The sequence below is a fragment of the Aspergillus japonicus genome (genome assembly GCF_003184785.1).
Source record: "Aspergillus japonicus CBS 114.51 unplaced genomic scaffold BO86scaffold_4, whole genome shotgun sequence".
NCBI classification, from domain to species: domain Eukaryota; kingdom Fungi; phylum Ascomycota; class Eurotiomycetes; order Eurotiales; family Aspergillaceae; genus Aspergillus; species Aspergillus japonicus.
Window position 1 is genome coordinate 848039 of NW_020291641.1, and position 26017 is coordinate 874055.

The 26017-nt window shown below is 50.3% G+C and overlaps 11 protein-coding genes across 11 annotated transcripts; 3 read left to right on the forward strand and 8 right to left on the reverse strand.

The window, feature by feature from the left end:
- Positions 1 to 60: 60 nt before the first annotated feature.
- On the reverse strand, positions 61 to 1453 carry BO86DRAFT_385717 (ketopantoate reductase family protein; the record flags this gene model as incomplete). The annotated part of the gene is made up of 1 exon (XM_025671170.1): positions 61 to 1453. A coding segment is annotated over one exon (1045 nt), but the record flags the coding sequence as incomplete, so codon positions are not given.
- A 576-nt stretch (positions 1454 to 2029) lies between these two features.
- On the forward strand, positions 2030 to 3080 carry BO86DRAFT_303600 (oxidase ustYa family protein; the record flags this gene model as incomplete). Its single annotated transcript, XM_025667583.1, has 5 exons — positions 2030 to 2266; positions 2304 to 2403; positions 2456 to 2574; positions 2658 to 2769; positions 2827 to 3080. 5 exons carry the CDS (start codon positions 2030 to 2032, stop codon positions 3078 to 3080), a joined length of 822 nt encoding a protein of 273 aa, XP_025532101.1.
- A 254-nt stretch (positions 3081 to 3334) lies between these two features.
- On the reverse strand, positions 3335 to 4805 carry BO86DRAFT_303465 (S-adenosyl-L-methionine-dependent methyltransferase; the record flags this gene model as incomplete). The annotated part of the gene is made up of 5 exons (XM_025667579.1): positions 3335 to 3663; positions 3717 to 4168; positions 4230 to 4350; positions 4447 to 4573; positions 4629 to 4805. The coding sequence occupies 5 exons, from the start codon at positions 4803 to 4805 to the stop codon at positions 3335 to 3337; spliced, it is 1206 nt and encodes a 401-aa protein (XP_025532102.1).
- Positions 4806 to 5151: 346 nt separating this feature from the next.
- Positions 5152 to 6820, reverse strand: BO86DRAFT_295287 (serine hydrolase domain-containing protein; the record flags this gene model as incomplete). Its single annotated transcript, XM_025667406.1, has 3 exons — positions 5152 to 5584; positions 5661 to 6634; positions 6686 to 6820. Coding segments are annotated over 3 exons (1542 nt in total), but the record flags the coding sequence as incomplete, so codon positions are not given.
- A 1515-nt stretch (positions 6821 to 8335) lies between these two features.
- Positions 8336 to 9783, reverse strand: BO86DRAFT_303639 (FAD-binding oxidoreductase; the record flags this gene model as incomplete). The annotated part of the gene is made up of 3 exons (XM_025667585.1): positions 8336 to 9114; positions 9172 to 9295; positions 9358 to 9783. The coding sequence occupies 3 exons, from the start codon at positions 9781 to 9783 to the stop codon at positions 8336 to 8338; spliced, it is 1329 nt and encodes a 442-aa protein (XP_025532104.1).
- A 282-nt stretch (positions 9784 to 10065) lies between these two features.
- On the reverse strand, positions 10066 to 11445 carry BO86DRAFT_303430 (DUF453-domain-containing protein; the record flags this gene model as incomplete). The annotated part of the gene is made up of 2 exons (XM_025667576.1): positions 10066 to 10926; positions 11026 to 11445. The coding sequence occupies 2 exons, from the start codon at positions 11443 to 11445 to the stop codon at positions 10066 to 10068; spliced, it is 1281 nt and encodes a 426-aa protein (XP_025532105.1).
- A 2016-nt stretch (positions 11446 to 13461) lies between these two features.
- On the reverse strand, positions 13462 to 14642 carry BO86DRAFT_303106 (wax synthase family protein; the record flags this gene model as incomplete). Its single annotated transcript, XM_025667565.1, has 2 exons — positions 13462 to 13918; positions 13984 to 14642. The coding sequence occupies 2 exons, from the start codon at positions 14640 to 14642 to the stop codon at positions 13462 to 13464; spliced, it is 1116 nt and encodes a 371-aa protein (XP_025532106.1).
- Positions 14643 to 15728: 1086 nt separating this feature from the next.
- Positions 15729 to 16631, forward strand: BO86DRAFT_415681 (uncharacterized protein; the record flags this gene model as incomplete). Its single annotated transcript, XM_025674923.1, has 4 exons — positions 15729 to 15782; positions 15845 to 15886; positions 15983 to 16447; positions 16518 to 16631. 4 exons carry the CDS (start codon positions 15729 to 15731, stop codon positions 16629 to 16631), a joined length of 675 nt encoding a protein of 224 aa, XP_025532107.1.
- Positions 16632 to 16916: 285 nt separating this feature from the next.
- Positions 16917 to 18059, reverse strand: BO86DRAFT_434853 (substrate-binding domain of hmg-CoA reductase; the record flags this gene model as incomplete). Its single annotated transcript, XM_025675922.1, has 2 exons — positions 16917 to 17994; positions 18036 to 18059. The coding sequence occupies 2 exons, from the start codon at positions 18057 to 18059 to the stop codon at positions 16924 to 16926; spliced, it is 1095 nt and encodes a 364-aa protein (XP_025532108.1). The 3' UTR covers positions 16917 to 16923.
- A 1541-nt stretch (positions 18060 to 19600) lies between these two features.
- On the forward strand, positions 19601 to 21920 carry BO86DRAFT_434856 (putative ABC transporter; the record flags this gene model as incomplete). Its single annotated transcript, XM_025675923.1, has 8 exons — positions 19601 to 19868; positions 19923 to 20007; positions 20067 to 21040; positions 21093 to 21137; positions 21190 to 21375; positions 21438 to 21604; positions 21664 to 21782; positions 21839 to 21920. 8 exons carry the CDS (start codon positions 19601 to 19603, stop codon positions 21918 to 21920), a joined length of 1926 nt encoding a protein of 641 aa, XP_025532109.1.
- A 1158-nt stretch (positions 21921 to 23078) lies between these two features.
- BO86DRAFT_385718 (sterol desaturase family protein) lies at positions 23079 to 24353 on the reverse strand. Its single transcript, XM_025671171.1, has one exon. The coding sequence runs from the start codon at positions 24131 to 24133 to the stop codon at positions 23084 to 23086; it is 1050 nt and encodes a 349-aa protein (XP_025532110.1). The 5' UTR covers positions 24134 to 24353; the 3' UTR covers positions 23079 to 23083.
- Between the last annotated feature and the right edge of the window lie 1664 nt (positions 24354 to 26017).

Genomic DNA, 26017 nt, shown 5'->3' on the forward strand with positions numbered 1-26017 from the left:
ACAATTTCTATACTCTTTTTTTTTTTTTTTTTTTTTTTTTTTTTTTTTTTAAATGTGCTGTGCTGGCTCACGGATGTTTTATCTACATCTGCCGGTCAACCTCCGCTAACAACTGTTATGACCTGCCTAAAACCAGTTCATTCATCGCATGAACATGCACACACGACACCTGCACCTGCACCTGCACGTAGGGTCTCTGCTTAGTTGTTTCGGTCAAGGGTTCACCGCCCGGTGCGCTCCTAAGAATAGCTTCCAAGGCAAGCTTGTGATGCAGCCCTCCGTCCACCGCACATCGTAGATCGCAGCCATGAGCAGCAGCCGCCTGAACCTCCGAAAACGCCCATGAGACGGTGATATACTACACACCGATACTCCCGCCCAGCCGCACCTCCCACCGCGGAGCAGCAGCTACTCCTCCGTCCCGGCCGAAGTGCTCTTGGCCCGAATGAGCTGCCGCAGCATGCGGTTCGCCGAACAATCCACCCCCAAGGCCTCTCCCTGTTGCACCACCCACCCGTTGATGAACTCGATCTCGGTCGCGCGGCCCTTGCGCAGATCCTCGCGCATGCTGCTCGAGTTGCTGGCCGTCTGCTGGATGACACTGATCAGCGAGGCCTCCAGCGAAGGGAACGCGAACTGCTGCTGCGCGTCGGGGCGGTCGCGCAGGGCGGGCAGCCGCTGGAAAACCCGCGAGACCTCCTGAAGGAGTTGGCGCTGCAGGGGCAGGACCTCGAGGTTGTTGAGGAGGGCGCCGTTGCGCACGTCCAGCACCGCCGTCAGCGGGTTGATCACGCAGTTGGCGGACAGCTTGAGTAGTTGGGCCTGGAAGAGGTCCGACCAGGGGGATTCGGTGCATTGCAGGATGGGTGACTCGGTCAGCCGATCCAGCAGGTAGCGGGTGGGTGTGCTGCTGCTGTTGTTGTTGTCGTTGACGGTCCCCACGGTAACGGAGCCGGTCATGCCCGCCAGAACCGCGTCAAAGGGCGATCGTAGATAGACGCCGAGTCGCAGGATGCCGGAGATGTAGGTGGGGCGGGTGTGTGGGTTGGGGAAGAGCTGGTCGTTCAGCTGCTCGATCTGGCCCAGGCCATTCTGGAGGAGACAGACGGTGGACTGGTGGTTGAGCCGGTGCCGGATCGATTGTAGAGCGGCAATGGTCGATGAAGCCTTGACGGTGACGACCAGGCATTTTATGGGGTCGGTGGATTGCTGGTGGGGGGAGTTCGGGCCTTTCCCCAGAAGCTCAACCTCAAATCCATTTTGTTCAGCTGAGGGGCCAGACTCCCCGATCTGAACGCGTACGTTTCCCTCACGGGCTAAGAACTGATCGTACAAGCCAGGTCGATGTAAGATCAAGGTCACGGGCGGACGTGTAGGCAAGGAGCGTAGCGAATGGGCGATGAAAGTGCCGATACTCCCGAGTCCAAGGATGTGAATGGGAGGAGGAGCCATCGGGGGGGGGGAATAGTTGGAGGTACAGTACAGGACCCAGTTAGTATGTATGAATATGTGTTTATAGCTTGAGTATCTTATGAAGAAGAATTCGGGTAGCATCGGGACTCCGGGGCAATTTTCCCCCGCCCACCAACGCGGCCCGCAGCGAGCATTCCGTGCGGGGTTGCATTATTTGCTTACTATGAACTATGAAGTATGAACGGCTACTTGCGCATAACAACTACTAGTTACTGGGTATGCCATCCGATCCATCCGATCCATCCGAGATCCAGAAGAGTACTGTACGCTGCAACTTGCAAGTGTAGCCAATTTATTTCCAGCGATTCCGATGACACAGTCTACCGGAGAAGAAAGAGTCATCTATTCAATTGATTGATTGGTCATCGAGGAATGCCTGCAGTCACCAGATCGTCATAAGACAAGGAGTCCTTCGTGATACCTGTCAAATAATGGGTGGGACAAATATGGAGGTGTCATCGTCAGAGTTGATATATTCATCTTTTGCATCACTCGAAGACGTTCGGCCAGAATGGAGTCCATACCACTCCACCCTAAGCACTCAATAGAGGACCCGATGACTGACGACAGTGATCCTCTCTCAGACCACTTTGACATACCCAACCCACATGATCCTCGTGCCCGGACTGTGCACTGGCTCTGGGCATTGCATCTGCTGCTTTCCCTCCTCTCTTTCTCTCCGCTAATTGCAGCCTGGAGACTCCATCGATCCTCTCCTACCGACCGTAAATGTGCAGAACAGCTATCAGCATATTGGAAGTGCATCGCCCATTTAGACAAACCAAAAATCATAGTAACAATATATAGCCCCTTTTACACACCTCGTGGAGTATACCGATGTCCGCTTCCAAGGAAGCCTCTTCGACACGAACCCATACAAAGGATTCCCCAACCCACACCTGGACGCGGCATGGGGCCACATCACTCACAGTATCGGCCCTTCACTTCCATTGTCTTCGTTTCCCATACTAATAGCCTGTAGTGGCTCAGCTGAGAATCTCGGCAGCAGACATGCCCCGGCTCAAGAAACCACTGACCCAGGTGAAGGTGGCCGAGGCCGAGGGCGATGGGTATGCGGGCGGGATCGAGGTGTTGCATCAGGTTGCGCCCACCCTCTCCTTTACATCTACAACAGGGGCCTCATGTAGCCCTGTTCAGATACCTCAGGCTGACATTTGAATCAGCTCCACTGCGTCAATCTGGTCCGACAGTATACGTATTACGACTACTACTCTCAGCTGGATAATAAGCCGGCAGAGTTCCGCGATTCGAATGAGACGCTGCGGTTGCATGTTGGTATGGCATCTCTGTCTTTATGATCATCTTATATCCCCAACCCTGACTTGTGTTCAGATCACTGCATCGACATGTTGCGACAAGTGATACAGTGCAACGGCGATGTCGGGGTGGTGACGAGGAGCTGGATCAAGGGTCGCGCCATCAGCTACCCGGACTTCAGCGTATGGCATAAGTGCCGGAAGCTGGAGCCCATCGCAGAGTACTCGAAGGCACACGAGATTGACACGGAACCCATCAAGCTTCCAGATTCTCTGGAACTCCCGGAGCCGCCATGCACGAATGCTGCGCCCGATGAAGTTTGTCCGTAGGGCCACGGAGGCCATACTAGGGCACGGGACCGAATATTGTCACCCTACAACAGATCGCTTCTCTTAGGCAATGTTTTCATTGTGTGGTTGTCAAAGCTGGGACAAGTTCGAGTAGCGATTCTTACCGCACCGAAACCTATGTTTAATGTACGATATTATGATTTCACTGAGTTCGAAGGATGGCTGAAACGTGATCCAACTTAGCTCTTCACATGCTCAGAGTGGATTACGCGACGAATTCCCACTAGCCCCCGTCACTCCGACTCCACATTCACCAATTCAGCCTCGATGATAGACGGCCCATCCCCGTCCGGATGCGCCACGAGATTGACGGTGAGCCCCACGGACTCGAGAAGCGCGACCCAACGCGTCTGCGTGCGCACAATTCCAGGCCCAAAGACCATCAGAATCATATCCACCATCGAATGGAACAGGGGAGCATGCTCATCCGGTAGGAGGAACTCCTCGATCAAGATCTTCGAGTGTCCTTTGGTCATCACCCGGGTGATATTCTCCAGGATCTTTCGGCAATTGTCATCCGAGAACTCATGCAGTACGAATCTGAGATAGTACACCCGCGCTCCTACCAGCGTGCATCAACAGGGATACGCACAATCCAGGGCGTGGGCGACTTACCAACGACAGGCTGCGGCGCGAAAGCATCGTGCTCGATCTTCTCCAGCCCTAGATCCTGGCAATGAACGTCCTGGAACACAGCCGGAAGGTCCTGGATGATGATTCGACCAGCGACGTCGGGGAACTTTCTCTTGAACGCCAGCATATCCCGCCCACTGCCGGCTGCGATATCCACAATAAGCGGGTCGCTCGGCTTGGAGGCGTATCCGTCCAGGATCCTCGTCTGGACAGGGAACCAGTCCACCCAATCCGACTGGCCCTCGCGCACACCTTCCACATAGGCGTGGAACCGTGCATGCGCAGCCTTGTGATTGGCAAGCCATTCAAAACTGTTCATCTGCGTGTGGTACGTGTATTGGATCGGCCCAGCGGATTGGTCCTCCGGGTTCTGGTAGTGCGTGTCGCGGAGGAAGGCCGGTGTTTGGAGGATGGCTGGAGCTAGGTCAAGAAAGCTGAGTGGGATAGGGTTAGTCTGATGAATGCAGACACGATGAGGAGGACGTCATGACGTACAGCGTGTCGACGATGCCCGACTTCTTGCCCGTCATCTCCTTGGAGAGCAGGGTCGCACGGTATTGTCCGGGGCCATCCTCTCCGACAAAGTCCATTGCGGCGATAACTCGCATGATGCGTTCTGTGAACACGGTCATCAGACATGACTGGAACGAGGGGTAGGGTCACGAGCCCAAAGCGATGCTGACAAGAGATTGACAAGACAGGGATGACGAACCAACAAGTAGCGGGTGTGCACCACTCCGATCTGCCAGCTCCTTGCAAGAGATGGCTGTCTCAGATTGTGCCAGAACTGAGAAGAGACCGAGGTCATGCGCGATTTTGACGGCCATCGCTTGGGTGGGCTAGAGTTTTTAGGCTTCGGGGTACAGTACAGTAAGTTGAAGGTGTAGTACTCACAGACAGAAAGAGCTTGAAAATCGCATCTTTGGGGTTCTCGAGAGCTCTCGTCAGTTGTACTGCTTGCTTGAGAGCCTGATTCCGTGCTAGATTTGAGCGTGTGGCCTGATAGTCTGTAAGGGAGGTTTTGATCTCCTCGAGAAATGAGTAAACAGCCTGCAGATCCGGACATTCCATTGTGTTCGATATCAATCAATAGATTTTGAGATTCAAGATGTTCTGCAAAAGGTGGGAATTCTGTAAGGGGTTTGGCTGCAGTTAATCGGAAGAAGAGGTGTACACACAATGGGTACGATTTATGTTCGTACTCATGAACGGGAATGTATACAATTTGTGCTTAGATGAGGCCGAAGAAGGATGGTATTTACGCAATATGGCTAAAACAAAGGCCATACAGAGACCTGAGAGACAGCCTATATTGACTTATCTCACGGCTGTTTGTGCTTCAATCTATCCCAAGGAAATACTATTGAGAGCTTTAGTGAACCATTTTCAGCCCTGGGAAATGAAATCAAACACGCGCCCACCAAACCTTCTCCCCTGTCCGCGCCATGGAGGATTCAACCTCAGCACCCATGTGGCTCACTTTGCGTCTATCAGCATCATACCTGAATTCAACCCTGGCTGCAGACATTGCACCAGCTATAGTACTGACCAGAACCCAAGAGGTACCACTAACATGGTAGATCTCCAGCGACAGCGGCTTGGGAAAATAATCCCCTGGTTCGACCAGAGATGCACAGAGCTTAGCATCTGTTCCATTTTCGTAGACAATGCCGCCTGCCGTCTCACTACAATCACTCGATAAGGTCAAATTAGGATACGCAACATGTACAAATGTGCCCTCATACGCAGAAAGGTTGAGTGGGTAAAGTAGAGGTGGATCTGGGAGAACTGGATATAATTCACGGAAAGTGTCAGTGGTGAGTGTGTCGGCTGCTAATCGTTCATCGGCTCTAATCGGCAACAAACATGAAGGAAACCGGTTAGTCAAACCGTGTTACACAATAATATGACCGGTCAGTCACAGACCTTCTTCTCCAGTCGAAGCGTTCATCCTTGGTTATATCGAGAACATCATCTATAATATCAAAAGCAATGATATCAGCAGCCGCATTGGCCCCACGCATGTTGTTGCCCATGATCACAACTCCCAGCTTGCGCTTCGGTAGTAGGACCACCAGAGACCCGAACCCATACTGGGATCCAGCGTGCTGGATCACGGTTTCACCGCGGTACGTCTGTACCACCCAGCCCATCCCGTATAGCGTCGGTGACACAAAGGGCGCGACTGGCTCCTTGGAAGCGATACTGTGAGCACCGAACAGAGCGCGGTAAGCAGCCTCAGACAACGGGGGGCCCCTGCGCAGGAGAGTCGAAATCCATTTGGCATAATCTGCAACCGAGGAGAGAATATTTCCTGCACCATGCGAATTCCTCATACTAACCCGCTGGGTTGACAAGAGCTTGCCGTCTGTATCGAGGTAATAACCCTGTGAGATGTTTCGTCCCGCGCGCTGGGCATCGACCAACGAAAGATAGGTTTCCGACATGTTCAACGGGGCCCAGATTCTTTCAGTCATTAACGACGGCAACGATTGACCGGACACGGACTCGATCATGTGAGCGGCAGTGATATACATAAGATTGCTATATTGGAACTTGGTGCGGATTTCGGCTGTCAGTGGCAGGTACCGTATCTTATGGACGATCTCTTGCTGAGTCAGATTGGTCAGCAGCAGCCAGTCGTGGCGTGGTAGACCTGAGCGATGAGAGAGGATATCTGTCACGGTGACATGGGCCGTATACCAGGGGTCGATCATGACGAAGTCGTCCGGGATGATGGAATGAACGGGAGTGGTCCACTGAATGCTGGGGTATTGATGATTATCATCCACCAGCAGCGAGGCAGCAGCAGCGGTAAACGCTTTGGTTGTGCTTCCACCGAAGAAAAGCGTGTGTTCGGTTACTGCTTGCGAGGTCTCGATATCAGAAACTCCGTAGCCCTATGGTTCTTCAGTCAAGGTTGAGCGTTCCTGGTGGCGGCAAGTACACACCCTCGCAAGAATTTCGTCATCTTGCACAACGGAAATAGCGAGCCCTGGAATGCTGAAGTGCTCCAGCAGATGCTTTATTCTTCGATCGAATGCCTTGGTGAATAATTTTGAGTTACTCTGATTTGGTGGTATCTGGAACAAGTGCGTTCCTAGGAGGATCAAGAATACAAACAAAGAGAGAAGCATGTTAGATAAGTATTCAGTTGAGCTGTGTCTAACGGTGAGGACTTATCCGATTATCAGTCAGACTGATGCTCAAGTGAAGGGTTGATGTGATCGACACAATCTCTGAAGTATGTCTAGTGCTCCAGGCAGTCAAACAAGGATAAATTCAGTGGCCTGAGTAGTTGGATTGCAAGATAAACCGACCCTCTCCATGAATGTAGCGATCAATAGGCTTACGATCTAGCATTGGTGCCAAGAACCAATCGCCGCGATGAGGATGGTATCAAGGTAATCCTTGCCAAAGTGGTACAGAGCTAGATAGGTTATCCGCCATTTGCAGCAGAATCTACAACTGGAAAATATTCAACTGCGGTAGATTACTCTCATTGAATGAATGATCCGCTTTTCAAAAGATTTCATTGCCTATCACATCGCCATCACATGTCCTATGCAGTCCGAGACTGAATGATATAATCATCCCTCAAAGAGGGTGGTACATAAGAATACCGAATGGCATTTCGCTTCCTAACATGATTATTCCCCGATTTAGGTCCAAGACCCTGAGATAGTAGTCCTTAAAATTCCATTTTTCTCCTCCACTATTCTTGTCTCGTGTTTCATAGGTTCGCAGCCATCTTAGCGTGCCCCAAGCTTGGTTCAGTCATAGTTAGAACTTATATGCACGGCTCGGTCGTAGTTGGCAGTCACGTCCACGCTGCGGTCATAGTTGGAGCTTATATCCACGGCACGATCATAGTTGGCAGTCATGTCCACGGCACGATCGTAGTTAGACGTCACGTCCACGGAGCGGGCAGCTCTATTCATTAGGTCGGCAAGGCCACTCACATGCACAAGGGTAGGGGCTTAGAAGGAGTAGTTTACATACCGATTCACAGGTGCAGCATGGCCTGCTGTGAGCAGGATCGATACAAGCATCAAACCGGTACTGCAGAGCTTCATTTTGGCGATGACCCTAGGCAGGTGTACCCTAGTTGTAGAGCGTGAAGTCAGATCAAGCCGAGAGCATTGATCAACAGGACTTTGCGTGCTCTTGAACCCAAGCGAAGCCTTCGATAGAAGAGTGTCTTTATATCTCACCCTGCAGATAATGATTAAGCGTTGGCCCGAACCCTCTCCACTCGTATGAAAGTATGCTCTTTGTGCTAGTTTGTATGACTATATCTTCGATGGGGCTATGACGTACAGTACATGCCCTAATTTCTGCGAATCGCATACTCGGTATGCATTGACCTTTCGCACTAAAGGTTAAGCACACCTACATACTTACCAGTCTTGATTAAACGATGCTTCTTAATATAGTTACGTGCATGGGGCTAAGTAGTGTGAAGCTACAGGGTAGAGTCGAGTATCAAGGTCATACAACATCTTTCACTGCATCCCACTTCATAATGCTATTATGTTCGATTGATGAAACTCGCTCATCTCAGCTACGGAGCACTACTATATAGTATTGCCGATACATCCTTACACATGGACTATCTCTAATGGCCCACAGAAACATCCCTCTGAATCCCATCTTTGTCGTACTTGAATTAACCTTTCGGACTGCTTGTCACCCCAACATTTAACATCACGAGCCCGAAAGTCGGTTTCACCAGAGAAAGAGCCTATACGATATGGCTCCAGCTTTTGTGCTGTCTCTTGCATCCACGAACGACATCTCTCATCATCGCTTTCGTTCTCGTAAATTGCATAGGTGCCGACGTAGTGATCCGATTGTAGGCTGAAAGCCATGTCCGACAATTGACGACGACTCTGCGGGGCCAACGGATACCAAAGCACAACAAATCGCTTGTCTGGCAGTGACATACAGATCTCCTCCAGCACAGCAGCCACATCTACCTCGTTCTCGATGAAGGCATTGTCCGCCACCCAGCGACGATCTCCCGGGTAAGCGCTAATTTCGTTCGCGTATTCCTGCTCGAGACTGTCTTCTTCACAGAACCACTCTTGAAACGTGCCCTCTGGGCGGCTTTGTTGTGCTGGCAGCAAGGCGCTCTTCGCTGCAGACACACTGTCCTTCATTGTGATGAAGTACACCATAAAGCAGATCTGGTCAATACCGTCAGGATACCGGCAGGCAGCCGCGATTTCCGTGTCTTTGTCCAAAGTTTGTGTGAGCTCAAGGATCCAGTTGAAGGCCTCTGTATACCTATTCTTGGGAAAAATGTACCCGGACGAACGGATGACCTTTGGTGCAGGGAGAAGCTGTACGAGAAACCGGGTGGCGATGCCGGGGAAACCTGTTACACCCTTATCAGAGTTGAGCTAGGTTAAACCCTATAGCCAGAAGCACTTACAAGGCCCAGCTCCCCGCCCAGCCCAGAACAAATCCCTGTTCTCATCCGCAGAGCAACGGACAAGAGTCCCATCCCATGTGACCACATCAAGAGCCTTGACCCTCTCACAAGCCCAACCCCAGTTCTATACCTCGTCAAACATCAGAAACTCGTTACGTGGTTGGTGGAGAAGAATGAAAGACGCACCCTGCAATTCCAGGATAGCCCTCCCTGGAGCAAGTAACCCCCAATCCCAACACCGGGGTGATGGCCCGCACCCAGCATCAGTCCACAGTCCTTCATCAACTGCAGATCAATGTCACTTTTCATCCCGGAAGAGATCCAGGCTTCCTTTCTCTCCAAATCAACCTTGACTTCACGGTAGTCGCCAAGGTCGATCAAGAGAGAACTGTCGTGAAGACTCCAACCCGGGAACGAGTGGCCGCCAGAGCGGACGGCGACCTGCAGGTTCATTTTGCGCGCTAGCTGAACTGCTTCGATGATATCGGACTCCGTTCTCGCGCACACGATAGCCGTGGGGTGGTGGTAGGGGTGGCGAGAGTTGAAGACCCGTGCCAAACGCGCCTCCTCGTATAGCGCAGCGGAAGAAGTGTCCCGCCAGATGATATCCATGGTTAGTTCGATAGTAGAGATAATGTCTATAGTCAAACAGAAGCATTCGAGACCGGTATATATACCACGAACGGTCATTCGGAGGCTCGTTACGCAGGAGTATTGTATGTGCAATCAACTAAGATTACCAGAGTTTATGTAGATAGTCCAGCTATACGGGTTTTCCGGTCGCCATGATCCTTGATTACAGTTCGTTTTAGCAGCTGCAAATTGAATCATCCCTGTAGGATTGATACTCATTCTTCGCCTCCTTCAGACTTTTTCTAGCTATCATGAAATGTTCTATTTCAAACAGTAGAAAGCCTGTCCCTCGAACAGTTTCCGCGCCGTCCTCATCACCGATGCACTCTCAATGCAGTAGGACCCATCCGCCAGCCGCAATGAGACGATCTCGACCTTCACCGTGCCCCGAGGGTGGGCAATTCGCCAGGTTCGGGAAGTGGGAGGCGCGTAGGATGAGGTATGGTTTCCATTGCCCACCTTGATTGTTGAAGCAGCAGCAGCAGCAGCAGCAGCAGCAGCAAGCACAGTCCCCGGAACACTTAGGGCGGCCGCCAGTGCGACTGCACCTGTGAGCTGGATTGTTGGATGCAAGTGGCCCAGACTATAAGCCGTGACCGTCGCATCTACGGAGGCGCCTGCAGCGGTAGCTGGTGTCACCACGGCGATCTTGGGGACTGTCCTCTGGCAGGCTGCCACGTCCCAGCTGGTCGCCAGTCCGAGGCGAAGAGAGGCAGCCCGACGGAGCGTTTCCACCGTCAGGCGAGCCGCGTCGCTGAAAAGCGCATCTTGCTGCTCCAGGTGGTATTGCACGGGCATGTCAGCTGCTGCCACCAGCACAAACGGATTGCCGCAGTCAATCAGCGTGGCGCGCACGCGGAGGAGCTGGCCCGTCCAGCCACAAGGAATCTCCAGCACGGTGGTGCGTTCCTCTTCAGTGCTGCTGCTGCTGCTGCTTTCCTTCTTGGGGAACAGAGCCCCCGTCATTTGACCCCCGGGCTGCACCATAGTCACCTTGATCGCTTCCCACGTTGCGGCAAACATGGACAGTGAGTCCGGGTGTGTATGGTGGTAGTAGTATGGATTGGGCATAGTGAGACGAAAGACTTGGCTGGTGTTTGTATCAAGAACATGAATATCAATCTGGCAAACAAGATAGATCAATACAAGCAACAGTCGTCTCTCTTGGGTGTCACGACCTACCATGGCAGGAATCTCTTCACCGTCTCCATCTACTACTACTGCTGTTGATGATGAGGAAGATGACCACCCTGACGAGCGATCGAGCAGATGCTGATCCCACGCAAACGGCCCCACGCCAGCCACCATATTTCCACACGTCCCCGAACGGTCAGTGCGACCGGCCTTGAAATCCACCTGAACGAAGCTGTACTCAAGGTCAATACCCGGTTGAGAGGACCGCCCCACGACAGCCACTTTGGACGTCGTGGACGTGCCCCCGCCGAGGCCGTCGATCTGTGGCGCATTGTCCCCAGATTTAGTTCCCTTCGACCCCATGAGAGCTAGAAGAATGGATTCCCACTTCGTCTCATCCGTGGGGAGATGCTCACGATGCAGGAATAAACCCTTGGACGTCCCGGATCGCATCCAAACCGCCGGAATCGTGGATTCCTTTGGTAGCCTTTTGGTCGGAGGTAACATGGGGAGGAGTGTAGGTAGCAGGAGAGTGATCGAGGAGATGAGAACAAGAGAAAAGGATAAAAAATCTCAGAAAAAGAATGAGTTCCTGTGTTATCAGCGAATAGAACGGGGGGTCTTGCTTTGCTTGCCCTATCCCCGACCCCGAATATATACGCGTTTCCCTTGTGCAGGCACAGAAGAGAATTGACATCCTATTCCTTACTCAGCTAGAAGAACATTACTCACCCTCTGCCGGCAGCACGCTTCAGCTCAGATTGAAATCGGCAGCGGCAACTCCGCGTCAAGACGGGCCAGCTCGCATGTTGCTGCGTCCATCGGGCCAATTGACAGATCTTGGGGATGCGAAACCCAGCTTGACGTTGCCTTCTTCGGTACGGTCATTTTGAACCCAAACTCAAATTATGTCCGTCCGAAAACTGGAGGTAGAGGTGAAGAGCGAGAAAGAGAGAAAAAAAGGAGCGAGAGGGGGGCGTGTCTTGCCTTATACACGGTCACGTCTTGGCTCCAGTTCAGTTTCTAACGCGCCTGGGAGGTTTAATTGCCAATCTAGATACGGTCTACAGGGAATTGAGGATTGATCCTGGAGAGCCTATAAGCCCGAGTTGGCATGCTCATGGCCAGGACGTGCCAAGTATGCATGTGCTGAGGCAGTCACAACACATCATACCTTTCTTCAGTAGGTGAATTCAAGCGAGACAGGTCGTTAGATTCTCAATGCAGCCTTTGTAATCTTCGGATCAGCATGAGCAAACATTCAAGGATTTCCAGGTGGTATGCACGGCAGCTTCTAGGCCCTGCTAATGCTCCCTCGCTCGTCGTCTCTCTACGCCACCCACGCCTATCACTCCCTAGCGGATGTCAACCCATCCATCCCAGCATGGACCCGAAACACAACCCCCTCAACCAGGTGATCCTTCCAATTTCAGATTGTATTCGCCTTTTTTTCGAAGCTTATAGCGATAGAAGGATTTCCAGACCACTGCTGCAGCAGAGCCAAGGGGAGCAGTGACCATATCCCACATTTTGCAAATCACTCGACCCGAGCCATTGACTGCACGGCATATTAAGTTGGAGAGAAATTAGGTTTGCAACAACCCTTAGGCTTCTTCTAGCTACAGGCTCATACTGCTTTTTCCAAGGTATACATATATATCAAGAAATAGTTAGCGAAACGTTCAACTAGAAGTTAATACGCGGATAGACAACCCTAGCCATGTATCATCCAAAGTATCATCAAACATATTTCCGAAATCCTTGACCAACCCGGCCGTTCACTAAATTGAAAAGGTCCATCTTTGGTTGAATCAAAGTAAGCGAATCTATCACTCTGCAAAATAAGTCTAGGTTCATGCGCCTGATCTTAGTTACGTTACATGGATATGGGTGTCAGCAATCCACGCGGTCAATTCTCAATGAGTACATGATCCAAATTCACATCTGAAATGACTGCGGAGTGTCCCTTGGGCTGGGTGCTGACGATGAGGGTGCTGTTCTAATATACGCTGGCAGCCTCAGCATCGCGGAGCATCGCGGAGCATCGCGGAGCATCGCGGGACACCAGCCGCTGCACCCAGCACCAAGCAAGCTGCTCTTCGTCTCGCCCGCCCAAGATGCACATTTCTGCTAGCAGTGGGACCTCTTCCCCAATCAACTTGTCAATCAATAGTCAAAATGCCCTCGCCTCCCAAATTGCGACTCTATTTTCTAAGTCACCTCCTGCCTATTTGACGATACAACCGGCTACGGAAGACCATTGTGGCTCCTTAGCAAATAAAAGCTCTGCTGGCAGATTAATCATTAGTTGATGAATTACGTGAGAAGAAGTATCTAAATCATGGTTATAGACAGGAAAGATTTAGTATTTCTAGCCTGGATAGGTACTATACTGTACCATTGAAATTGTAGGGTTGGAAGTTACTCTTTCTTCAGCGGTTAGTAGGAGCAGCTCTATTTGTCAAGTGGCTGTAATCGTCTTCTGTATTCGGTACTATGCAGCAAATATCAGGGTCCACCATGCTAGACGCTGATAGCCAACCCTAACAAAGCTGCAAATACTTTCATTCTCGCCAGACCCAAGTCTTCCACAAAGCTGTACGGCATGAAGAGGCTTTTCTCCACAGGCAGTCTCATGGAGGGGAAACCAAACCAGGGCGCAGTGATATTCAACCACAGCCAGACCCAGGCATATCCGATAACTCGTTGCCAGCAGCGGGGACGCACCCAGGACGACAAACTATTCTCCAGCAGCATGGCGAGAGGTTGTACCATGAAGAAGTAGACAGTGCCCCATTGTGGTTCATCCATTCCGCTGCCAGCCACACTGACGTAATGGAGAATTCCAGAAAGATTGAACAAGATTACTGCATCGATGAAACGATCCCCGGAGGATAGCGTGGGGATGTGCAGAACGTCATTACGCACCCATTTCACAAAGGAAACCATAGGCCACCGAATCAGCTGATGCCAAAACTTTCTGTAACAGAGGTCTGTCAGTGAGAAGAGTACTGGGGAAAACCACGCACATAGAGGAAACCTTACCCCCAGAAACGCGTCACGGTGTATGCATCCTTGATGTCACCAAAGAGTGGTGGCCAATCATCCCACTGTGTTAGGTTCAACGACACCTCAGTGATCGAGGCGAGTCTGTAGAGCATGTCTACCACGAACAGTACACCACAAACAAATACACCAGCCACTATGATCCGAATGCGCACCTGCCCGGCCGTTGTGCTGAAACCCAGATAGTCCGACTCGGGCCTGTATAAGTGGGACTGTGTTCTGGCGCACTCAAGTAGGACACCATTGTAGACTATATCCCACGCCATGTATTGCCATGCAACAACAACTGCCTGTCTGGCGAGAAAGCGAGCCCGGAAATCTGCCTTCCCCGGAGCTTCCAAGGTAGGCGGCCAAGTGGGCAGGCCTCTTATCTGCCACTTCGTCCCAATACCTCGCGTACTCATCGCAAGATGCAACGCACTGCGGAACCTTGAGCTGGCGGTTGGCTCCAGCTTGCATGTAGGAGATAGTCTGTCGGTTCTGTCTAGCTTCAGTATACCAAATAAGTTTATAAAGTGAACGATTTTGATGAATGAAAAGAAGGTGACAACCACTCGGACGAATGGATGTGCTTGGACGCAGCCCTGGAGGGCCAGTTCAATGCATGATAGTAGTGCAAGGCAAAGCAGCGCACTCATCCGCTGGATAGAATCTCGATTGGTGAAAGTGAGGATACAGGAAGATAAAACGTATTCGGCCACTGTAAGCCCAGCCGGCATAAAGTTGTATATAATGGTACTCATTTCGATGGATATAGCGAAGATATTCACCAGGGCGTATTTTGAGTCGGTGAAGATTTTGAAAGTCTGATCGTATTACAGTGAGAATATATTGTTGTGAATTGTACTTGCAATCGAGTGGGCAAAGGACCATGGTGCACGTGCGTGGAATGGGCGCCGTGCCACCTTCAAGGTAGTTCGTCCATCTGTATTCAGAAACTTTACCAGTGATCAGCATCCTGCAGAACTGTCTATCTTGAAAAGGTAAGGGAAGACACATAAAGTATGACGTATCCTTGGCGCAGGCAAGGAAGCTCACGTGGTGGTATCATGCCCTTGGATTCGAGAATGTAGGAGAATGAATCTTGCTTCTGGAGCCCTCGATGTATACACCACAATATTTGCTCTGCAGTGACTAAATATTATCTGTGTTATTGGAGGGTAGTAGCGCGGAATCCAATATATCGACGTCAATTGGGTTGCTCTTGGCTTGCTCAAAGGGATAAATCCGAGTAATCTCGGCAGTTGAATGCCTCAATCCTGTCTGCGCTCGGCTGTGTCGAAAGAATGTCAAGAATATCTAGCCGATGATTTGCTCCATAGGATTCCAAATCCTGTCACCCCCCCTCAGGCTAGAAATCTGAACTATGCGCATATCAAAGTATACAGGGACTCTTGGAGGCTCCTACAAGGCCAAAGCAGCACTGCTTCCCGCTTGAAACAGTATAGCTCTTTCCTTTTAGGTAAATGCATACCTTGGCCCTCTCTTTAAACAAATACGCCCGCCAGCGGCAATCCCAAGCCTACATCACTTTTGCCGATCGTCTCTTGCAGGTTGTCATCAACATCAACAATACCCCTTGTCTTGGTCAAGCTTATTCTCCATAAAAATCATGTAAGTGATGATTAACACACTATATTGTGTATTATCCATCTCTACCCGCTGTGTGTAGTATTTCCATGTCAATTTCAACCAACTCTAGCGCCCAAGAATTACCTGACACTATGACTACACTCGAAGATAATCTCATTGAGCTACTGAAAGGCAATTGGGTCATGGTAAGTACTTATGTTTTGTTCTTTTGTAAAGACCCTCTTACTAATCTCCTGGGTGTTTGTAGAACAAGGAATTAACAGGAGACACGGACCCCATATTAAAGCTGGTATCTCCAACAATCTTTTGCCTTTCGAGATTCTTCACAACTTTGCTTGTCCATACCGTGATAGCCTGGAACTAACTGCATTATGGTTGGATGTAGCAAAAAGTCCCCTGGTTGCTGCGCAGAGCACTTGCCACCGTGACTATCCACCTCAATATCTCGGGGTTCCTCACACCAAGTCCTTTAGAAGAGAAACCCTTACCGGATATCGAGTTTATTCAAACAGCAACTGGAGGGTTAGTCGGCACAACCGAAAAACGAACATTAAATTGGGAAATACAAGCTCACGCCGACTACATCTTCGGCTCAGTACAACACCAAAGTCATTTCATCCGTGGCACTACCGATGCGAGAGGGTATATACGGCCAGAATTCGAGATGCAAACCAGTATAGACTCGGCAGAGATTAAACAGTTTCTGCGAGGGGAGATTATGCTGGATGGAAGTGAATCGCCTGGATTCTTGTTGGACAATCCAAATAGCAGGGGGGACGGAAAGGACAGGATGGATATTTGGATACACACATTTGAGCGGAATTTACAATCCGGTTGGACCGCCGAGCAGGTGAGACATCTCTACTGTCCTTATCTTTCACTGTCCCGATATAAAACCCGCACTGACTAGGTATCTCCAGATCTGGGGATTTGAATCCATTGGGGCTACCCGCTACTTCTGTCGTAGAGTTGTTGTTGCCAGCATTGAAGGGCGGTACAAAGGTGCAAGGCTTGTGTATGGCTTCAGACGCTGAACAGTCAGTCTGCTCGAGAGAATCTCTAGATGGTGATAAACCCTAATTCAGCTGTCAGTCTGATCTTAGAACACAGTTTCTAAGATGGCTATGGATAGTATGATGTAAGGCTGCTAACGCAAAAGACGGCCACTACGAGCCCTCGACGCCTCTTGACCATATTGTATGTTCACCGAGCCTAGTAGAGATTCTGGAGATTGATGGAGATTGAGTCAAACAAGATAAACTAAGTTTAATCAACAGACAGAGAATCATATGAAGAGCTCAATCCACGATAACTGATTTCCAACCTTCAAAGCTTTGCTCGGGGCGGAGGCTTTACACTTCGCGCCAGTCTCTGATGGCTCTCTGAGAATGTGTTATTTGCAATTGCGGCGCCTGTGCTGATTTCCAACGCAAGAGCAAAGGACGCAATCAGTCCTGCCAGTCGCCACTTCTTTCCAGACTCGAGACAATCCATGAGCTTCAGGCACTCCTTTTGGGAGTCATAGCCTGTACCACCCCCAACGACCCCAACTGGCAGCGAAGGACAATACAATGAAAGCTTTAAGTCTTTTGTTGCGTGGTCGTATTCAGGAACAAGGTGTGTCCAACTCGCTTCAGCAACGCTGCCGGCATCCTGGCCAGTTGCAACAAATATTGCGGCGATGATGTTTGCGGTGTTGATATTGTCGCCAAATTGACCGTTGCGGATTCCTCCCTCCTTCAGGGTTTTGCACATCGAGTACAGGGCTATTGAGGTGCAGCCCAAGATACTCTCACAAATTTCGTCTGAGAGGGAACCCCATGCAATCACTTCCACTCCTCGACGGGCTTTCACATTGCCCCAGGCTGGTTTCTTATCCGCGGCGAGCTGACCCTCGATCATAGCATGCTTCACCTTGTGCGGTCCTCCCACCAGCTTCTCCAGCAGCTTATCACAACCTCTCTGTGTTGCGATAGTGACCATGTTCTGACCAGCAGCGTCACCGCACTGGTAGTTGAGGTACAGGTGCACCGAAGAGCCGATGATATGTGGAGTCATTTTTTGGAGCCGCAGATGGCGGCTCGTGGACTCAGCAGCCTGTGCAAACTCTGGTTGCCAATCGGGAACAGACCGCGCAAAAGCGATCGCTTCCTTGGGGGTATCAAAGCTGAATACGGGAGCGCGAGACATCCCATCACCGAGTATGTCAAACTGAAGCCCTCCACATAGATTGAATGCCTTGCATCCTCGAGAGCAGCTGGCAATTAGGGCTGCCTCGGTGGTTGCTAGAGGAGCGAAGGCCTGGTCAGACTGGAAATCAGGCCCGTGGACCTGCAATGGACCTGCAATTCCCAGTGGCACCTTTACAAAACCAACACAGTTTTCGATGCGTATATCCTAAAGGTCCTGGGAGTCCTTCTTCCTGTGGCCAAGATCACGAAGGAAGGTTCGAAAGGCTTCATTGTGAAAGTAGGCCATACCGATACTTGTATAACATCAAGAGGTGGCGGCGTGACTAGGTGATAGAGACGGAATGAGACTGTGCTATGCTAACCTTCTAAACCACATACTTCTACTATCTCTTATGTACTACCTCTTATGTACAGTTGAGATCAAGGTCACGTGAATCATAGGATTGGAAGTCGGATCATTCAAGGGGTCGAATAATCAATATTTACGTTATTCAAGGGGTCGCAGATAAGTTAGCCCACTGGTCTTCAAACAAGTAAAATGGGTATGCGAATGCCGTTCACGTGAGTCAATTCTTCTCAAGAGCCCTGCACATTCCAAAGCACTTCTCCAATCTTGCACCAGTTTGTCATGAAGATATTGGTGATTCTGATTCGTGTCCCCAATGCCTTCCTTGCAATCTTGCCCGGGATGGGCTCACCACATGTGACAGTAATGATCACAACCAAAGACACTTCTACGACATTCGCTATCTCTATTTCGGCCTTTAGCAATCAGCTACTTGAAGATCATATCTATCAGCTTACCATTCCCTTTTTACTCGAATCTTCTAATCCTACCACCGGTCACTCTCGCCCTATTCTAACAGAATCAACTTCGTGCCTTCGAATAGTTTGTGGCTCTGCCATTACCCATTGTCAAGACTCCAGCGATGTCAATGGTTACGATCATCATGCCACGTCATGGAGATTGTATTACGAGATGTTAAAAAACGTCACTTTGATTGGAAAAAAGGAGAAATCTTGGATCAAGGGGGTCAGCTGCTTCCTGGAATGTGTTATGGTAAAATAGACTTTCCCAGTGAGTTATCAGTATTCTTCATGGCGTGACGGAAAGATAGGGAGAGTTTGACAAACCTCTTGCAAGCAAGGCGTCATAGGGTGCAATGCGAGCCTAGCTGCTTGTTTTTAATCCTTGAGGATGATCTCAAACACTCGAACGCTGTCGCCCACAGGACTGCAAGCATTTTTAGAGTATCAAGTTGTCGGCAGCTTCCTCTCAACCGCTATTGAGAATACCACCCTCATCACCTCATTCCACCATGTCAGGCGAGGTTGATACTGGATGCCTCACTGGGAAGCCGGGAATCCAGTTGACACAGTCTCTCAACTGTAACCCCGGATTTTATTGTACGTTCGCCGCATCATGAAACCATCCGACGGCTAAATCAAGAACAGGTCCAAATAATATTCATAGGCCTCCAGAAGGCTGCCCTCCGACCACAGATTGCCATTTAAGGCGCCTTCAGGAGACAGACAATGTATGCGAGCAGCCACAAGGGTCATTTGAACCCACGGTGTGCAAAGCTGGCTTCTTTTGCCCGCACGGAGGCCGGCAACAGATCCGGTGTCCTCCAAGTTACTTTTGCCCTATAGGGACAGTCAACCCTATCAAATGTACAGCATTATCTGTATGCCCCGCTGGGAGCTTTCGGCAGTTTTATACAGTTGGCCCCGTAATTTGTGCAATCGTTGATGCATTTCTTCTATGGCTATGGCTTTCATCGGTTTTTCCATCGAAAATTTGGAAGAAAATGGGCTCTGTACTGGGAAGCTGGAGGGACAGTATCAACGCAAATCGAGGATGTCATGATTCACGTCAGGACGTTTCCTACACAGATTCACTGAGGCCACATGTTCTATCGTTAAACAACACTACTTCAGACGCTGGTTTCAACTTAAGTTTCGAAGATATCAGTGTTTACAAGACAAGCTTGAAACGACACATCTTGTTCCCCGCCAGTGGCACAATGCATTCGGGATCATTTGTTGGAATAATGGGCCCATCTGGGTCTGGCAAGAGTATAAGAATCAAATCGAATGTTACTGTACGTAACTATGCTAACATCTTGATAGCAACACTTATCAAAGTGCTCGCCGGTAAAGTGAGGCCTTCCAGCGGCGCGGTCTATGTCAATAACCAAGTCTCTTCACACATTGTGTATGTTTGAGTGCATCCAAGAACCACCAATTCTACGGCCTAACCTTGAAAGATATCAGATTACGGAGCTTAGTGGCATATGTTCCTCAGGACGACATTATTCTTCCCGATCTTACTGTCAGGGAGGCTATATTATACTCGGCACGCATTCGTATTGGGGGCACATTCAATGACCGACATCTCCAGCAATATGTCGACTATCTCATTGCATCTATGGGGTTACAAAGCGTTGAGAATCACCTAGTAGGAGACGCTACAGGTAGAAGTATACCTGGTGGTGAGCGCAAACGTGTTAACATAGCCCTGGAGCTGGCAGCTGCCCCATCAACTTTGGTCCTCGATGAGCCTACATCGGGGCTAGATGCAAACGCAGCACTGTCAGTAATGACTTTGTTGAAGCGCTTATCGGAACAAGGTCTGGTGGTAGTTTGTGTCATTCATCAGCCGCGGTCCGAGATATTTGCGCTGTTAGACAGACTCTTGCTTCTGAGCGATGGCAAGCAGGTTTTTCTCGGAAGTGCCAGCGCAAGCCTCAACTTTGTCACCAGGCTTGGGGTAGCGCCATGTTATAAGAGCTCGAACCCGGCAGATACAATCATAGACGCCATTTCTAATATACACCAAGCAGGGTTTAACGCTCTGACGGATAGTGACAACTACCAAGACAGTATACCGACGGGATCATGGGTGTCTAAATCCGGCACAGAGCGCTATGGAGATTCGGAGGGTAGATCATCGAATAGTGGAGGCTTACCAGCCTTGATGCAACGTGCTCAGCAGAGAAGAGCTTCCTGGCATAAACAGGCATACTTGGCTTGTCTCCGTGGCCTGGTGCAGCAATCGCGACAAGTTTCTAGCCTGGCACTAGAGATTACTACTGGAGCCATAACAGGTCTCTTGATTGGTCTGTCGAACTTTGAGTATAAAGGCCACTTATTTCAGGGGGTATTCCTTCCACCTTTGCGAAGCTTGTCTAGCGCCACTAGTTATCGGCTTTTAGCAGAGCAGGGGATGCTATGTTGTCTGGCTATCGGTATATCATACTCACTCTTAGCATCTGATGAATATCACTAAATGCTATACAGGTTGCGCGGCTGGGCCTGCGGGCGTCATTCTATTCGCAGAGGATAGTAAGTACCGTTGACACCCCTAACATCTACAACTCCGCTGAATGCTCTCTAGGGTTGGTCTTGAATAGAGAATGGCAATCCGGCCACTCTCCCAGCGCTTTCTTTTTGGGGAAAACTATCTCGTCTATACCCCGTATGGCTGTTTCGGCTTTGCATTTTGCCTCTTTCTATATGCTCCTCACAACCCCCATGATCGATTTTGGACAGCTTTTCATCAACTGTTTATTATACTTCTATTGTAAGATTTCCAGATTTAATCGACGGCATATGCGCTGGCCACGCTCACCCGAAGTCTTTTAGGCATTTACGGTCTCGGCTGCGTTGTGGCCGCTTTAGTGAGGCGGCAAGATGCACCGGTGATGGCGATGCTGATCAGCCTAGTATTCTCCGCCCTCTCAGGATGTGCCCCTCGGCTTGCAACAGTCAATGAGTGGAAACTCAAGTGGATCTGGATTATATTTCCGGGGGTTAGTAGGCAATTCACTTCCATCTCTCATGTTACTTGACGCTCAGCCATAACACGCAGGTGTGGTTCTCCGAAGCCAACTTCAACGAAAACATCTCTCCACTCTCAAGTCTATATGACACGAAAACAGCCGCTGAAACAGTTGGGTACACATTAAACAGGACATCCACTGACTTAGCGTACGCTCCCCACATATCTCGAAAGAAGCGATAATCTGACATTCAAGGTTCCGCAGCATGCTTCTAGTTATCGGGACCGTTTACCGAATCATATCATATATCGTACTCGTATTTTCGTCTCGCAAAAATCAGAGTTAATGGATCCAACCCAGCATCCATCCTCGTGCAGGACGATGATGTTCCGAATGTAAGGCCCTTTATGCATCGAGGCGAAACCAGATAGAATACTGATTGTTGTTCTCTAGTGTATTCGGAACAAGTTTGTCTCCAAATGCAGAAGAATGGCTGTGGCTCTTCAGACATTTTCTAACTGCTTATATTCGCGACAGATTGTATTGAGTTACTGGCTATTAACAACATCGAGCAATTTTGCACGCGAAGTACCCTTGTCCCCATGCTGTTTCGACTGAACACGAAGCTTGTATGTCTCAGCTAGAGTATTGTGTAGCTCGAGTTGAATAGTGTCAATAACTTGGTATATTGTTGTTCTATTGAGCAAAGTATTTGCTAGGTGTTTTGGAAATATTGGTCTTTGGTTTGGCCGGAGATTTTCTTGGAATGGTTCTCTCGGTGCCCTTCTCGATTTCTCTCTCATTTTCCCGGGGGTCTGTCTCTATCTACTGTGGGAATGGGCGACAAACTTCGCATGTAAGCCTGAGGATTAATATGAATGAACAAGAGGAATACTTCTTGCTTACTTCAATATCTGAAAGCAGGCTGCTTATTCCCTCAAGCTCATTAGAGTCTGTCTCAAAGCAGGAAACGGTAAGCTTTGCCAGAATAATTCTCTTTCAGTGACACCCAAGCTGGCACTGTGTGAGCTTCAGAAGTTAAGAAGTAAGCTGCCGAGATATCACTTGGATCAGTTGTCGTCCTCGCATCTGTTATGGCTAGTTTGGGTGGGTGACCACCAGCGAATCCTTTCTGTCGTTTGCTTTTATACCTTTTTCCATCTCTCCCCGACATGAACGGACAGAATAAACCTATCAGGTCGAAGAATCTGGTGAATAGCAATGGCTTGGGCTGGGTAATAATTCTCAACTCTCTCGGGGCAAGCTCAATCCAGGGAGCGCAGCGCCGCGTCTCGGACACACAACAGGAGTATGCAAATTATCCGAAAACACGTACGTAGTTTATCATATGTTCACTAAACCATTAAGAATTACAATATATAGACATCTATCATAAAACAAGAGTCTCACAAAATCCAGATACACACCCCGAGCATCAAGCCTCAACACACACACGTCAGCCGAAACCAGCAGCCATCGAGCCCAGCATACCAAATCCTCAAACCCACCCTAGAACATCGGCATCTTGACCTCAGTATTCCAATCCACATTCTCCGGCCGACACTCGATCCGCTCGCGGCAGGTCCCGAACAACCGATCCCACAGCCGAGTCTGCTTGCCGTAGTTCGAACTCTGCTTCCAGCCCTTGCGGTGGTGGAGATCGTGGTCCTCGATGACCAGCTCGGTTCCCGTGAGTCTCAAGAGCCAGCCTAAAGTTGACGGAGGGGTCGTCCAGACGCGCAGCCCACTGTGTCCCGCCAGCTCCGCGAACATGACATACTGATGGCAGATCCACCACTCATAGAACCCCATGGGGAGCCCCATCAGCTTGAGCGAGAAGTACGCCAGCAGCGGGATGCCTGCGATATCAAAGATCTCCTGCTCCGTGTCGGCGTAAAGCGACAGCAGCGGGTTTGGATGCTTGGTGAGGTGGTGCGTGCGGTGGTATTTCCAGAGGCTTTCGAAGTCGTGCATGACGCGGTGGTACCAGTAGAACCAGAAGTCGAGGACGATGCCGTACAGTCCGATCTCCAGGATGAGCCAGGTCCAGCTGATCTGGGAGGGGGGCTGACTGGGCCGGTAGCTGAAGAAGACAGTCATGACCGGCCGGAACGTCGAGGTCGACATGAGGGACTGCACAACCTTGCCGATCCCCACGTCGGGCACCCCGTCGCGCGCGTGCTGGTCGCCGTCGAAAAAGCCAACCTTGTGGCCCAAGCGGCGGAGGACGTGGAGTTCGTGGATGGCGATCATTTTGAAGGCAAGGCTGTAGAAGAAGAAGGCGGTGATGAGGCTCATGGGACGGCCGGTGTAGGAGACATACAGCTGGTGGACGAGGAGGGGCAGCACCGAGTGCCAAAGGATCCAGCGGTGCAGCGAGAATTCGCCGATGTAGGGCATCTTGTCCTCCTTGGAGTGGATGGGGACGTCTTGGTCCAGGTTGATGTGGTGGATGCCAAGCATCTCGACCATCCAGTGGGGAAATCTCCACTGGTCGCGGTCCAGCTGGCGCCAGGTGGACTTCATCGAGTCCTTGGGATTTGGATGTGTGCCACTCATGATAAGGGTTTTGTTGTTGATGAAGATATCCAGAGCGATGAGGGGTGCCTGGGGTCGGCTGATGGCTGTGTCTGGTGACGGCCATGGCGGATGGCTGGAGGGGCAACTATATAGGCCGGGTTCATCCTTGCCGCCAGCCACAGCGAAGAGGCAAAGTCTTCAGTCTTCCTTGACAATCTCGGCTGTTCAGCATGTGACAAACGGCGTCTGGGTTCATGTGGTGGCAGCGAAGGGTTCGGCTGGCGGCTTGGTGAGGGGACAATCACCGCGGCTCTGCAGATCCCTTCGAACCGGAGGGCCGTTGTTGGCCACGGCGGCTCAACAGACAATTAGGCTGTTAGAGACTCCGGGGGCACGTGCCGTAAGGTTTGCAGATTTTCTTCTGTTGGGGATGGGGGATGGCTGATGCCTCGGTGGTTGAGAAGAGATGATGTAGGGTTGGGTGCCTGGTTGTGTTTCTCTGAAGTTGTAGGCCATGAGTTTTGCTATCGAATCAATGCTTCAGTTCTAGATGTGTAACAATTATATACTGCGATATACCATCTTCTAGTTGTCTTCTATCTAGGCTAGGTGTATGCAGGGACAATACAAGGTACATAAATCACGCCGTACTGTACTTCTCTGAGCGGAGGTAAGGATTCAACCAACCCCAAGCAGTAGTTAAGTGTCACCATTCACCCAAACTGCGAATTACCATTGATGCCTAAATACCTTTGGGATAATCATGAGTAAATGTCACTGATCTGAGAGACTAAAGGCATGAACAAGCTCCCTGGGCAGCCTGCAGGGCTCAGCTTCTCGCAACCATTGCCATTTTGGGCGATGGCGCAGAGCCAAAGGGGTTTAGTCATCATCACCCCTCCTCTCTCTCCTCCCAACCCTACTCCGTCTCAAAAATTGCCAGACTCGATTTCCTGGCAGGCCAGCAGAGCGAATATGTCCTGGCTTTATACGGAGTCTGTCTCCATACACTGAACCTATTGCAGGGAATGGGCTGATCGAAGGATTTGCGGGGTTGAAGATCAAAATGGGTCCACCTGGTGCCTTGTGCCTTGTTTTTCCCCAGCAATTAATTTCCTCCAGGACGCTTGCATCGGAGCTACGCGGCAAGTCCACATATCACATTCGATCACATTCGATCACACTCAATCACACATAAGTGAATCGATAGGGTACTTGATGCTATTTGGATTAGGAGTCTTTCAGTAATACATCGTCATCAGCGGACTTTTGGTCACATTGGCTTTGTGGATTTTGAGTTAGTGTTTCGGGAGGTTCCAAACCAAACCACCCCAATTTTGCGCCCGCCCAATATTTGCGATCTTCACCCCCCAATCCCCACTTCGCTTGTGATCGCGACCGCTCGGTGGTTTCAGCCTGAATCACCGTGCCTGGGGATCGCAAACCTCAGATCCTGCTTGTCCGGTTCGTGGCTTGGAGCTGGTGCGATCCCGCGGATTCCATTCCCACGCGAAAAGGGGCGCACGGAGGACAGTTCCTGATCTTGCTCTTATTCTCCGAGACCAGAGCGCATTCCCCACAAGGCTATGATGCACGACTCTGCGATCCGAGTCCTTTAGATGGTCCAGGCAGCAGGAACGGTCTCAATTTGGGCCGGGTCTCGTATCTCGGTGCCAGGATGCCCTGGTCGGAGGGAAACTAATTCCTAATCCCTGGCAGCATTTCAACTTGGCGCTCGCTTGCAGCTCAGCTCCTGAGATAGATACTGGTATGGGGCTCCTGAAGAATGGACCATTCAGAGCCCGATCAACTGTATAGATCGATCACTTTTCCAACTTGACTACTTGACTGATCCACAATGTAGCTTAGATTCTGGGCAGCCACGATCCTGATCTGATCCCTCGGTCCTGCCATACGTGAGGA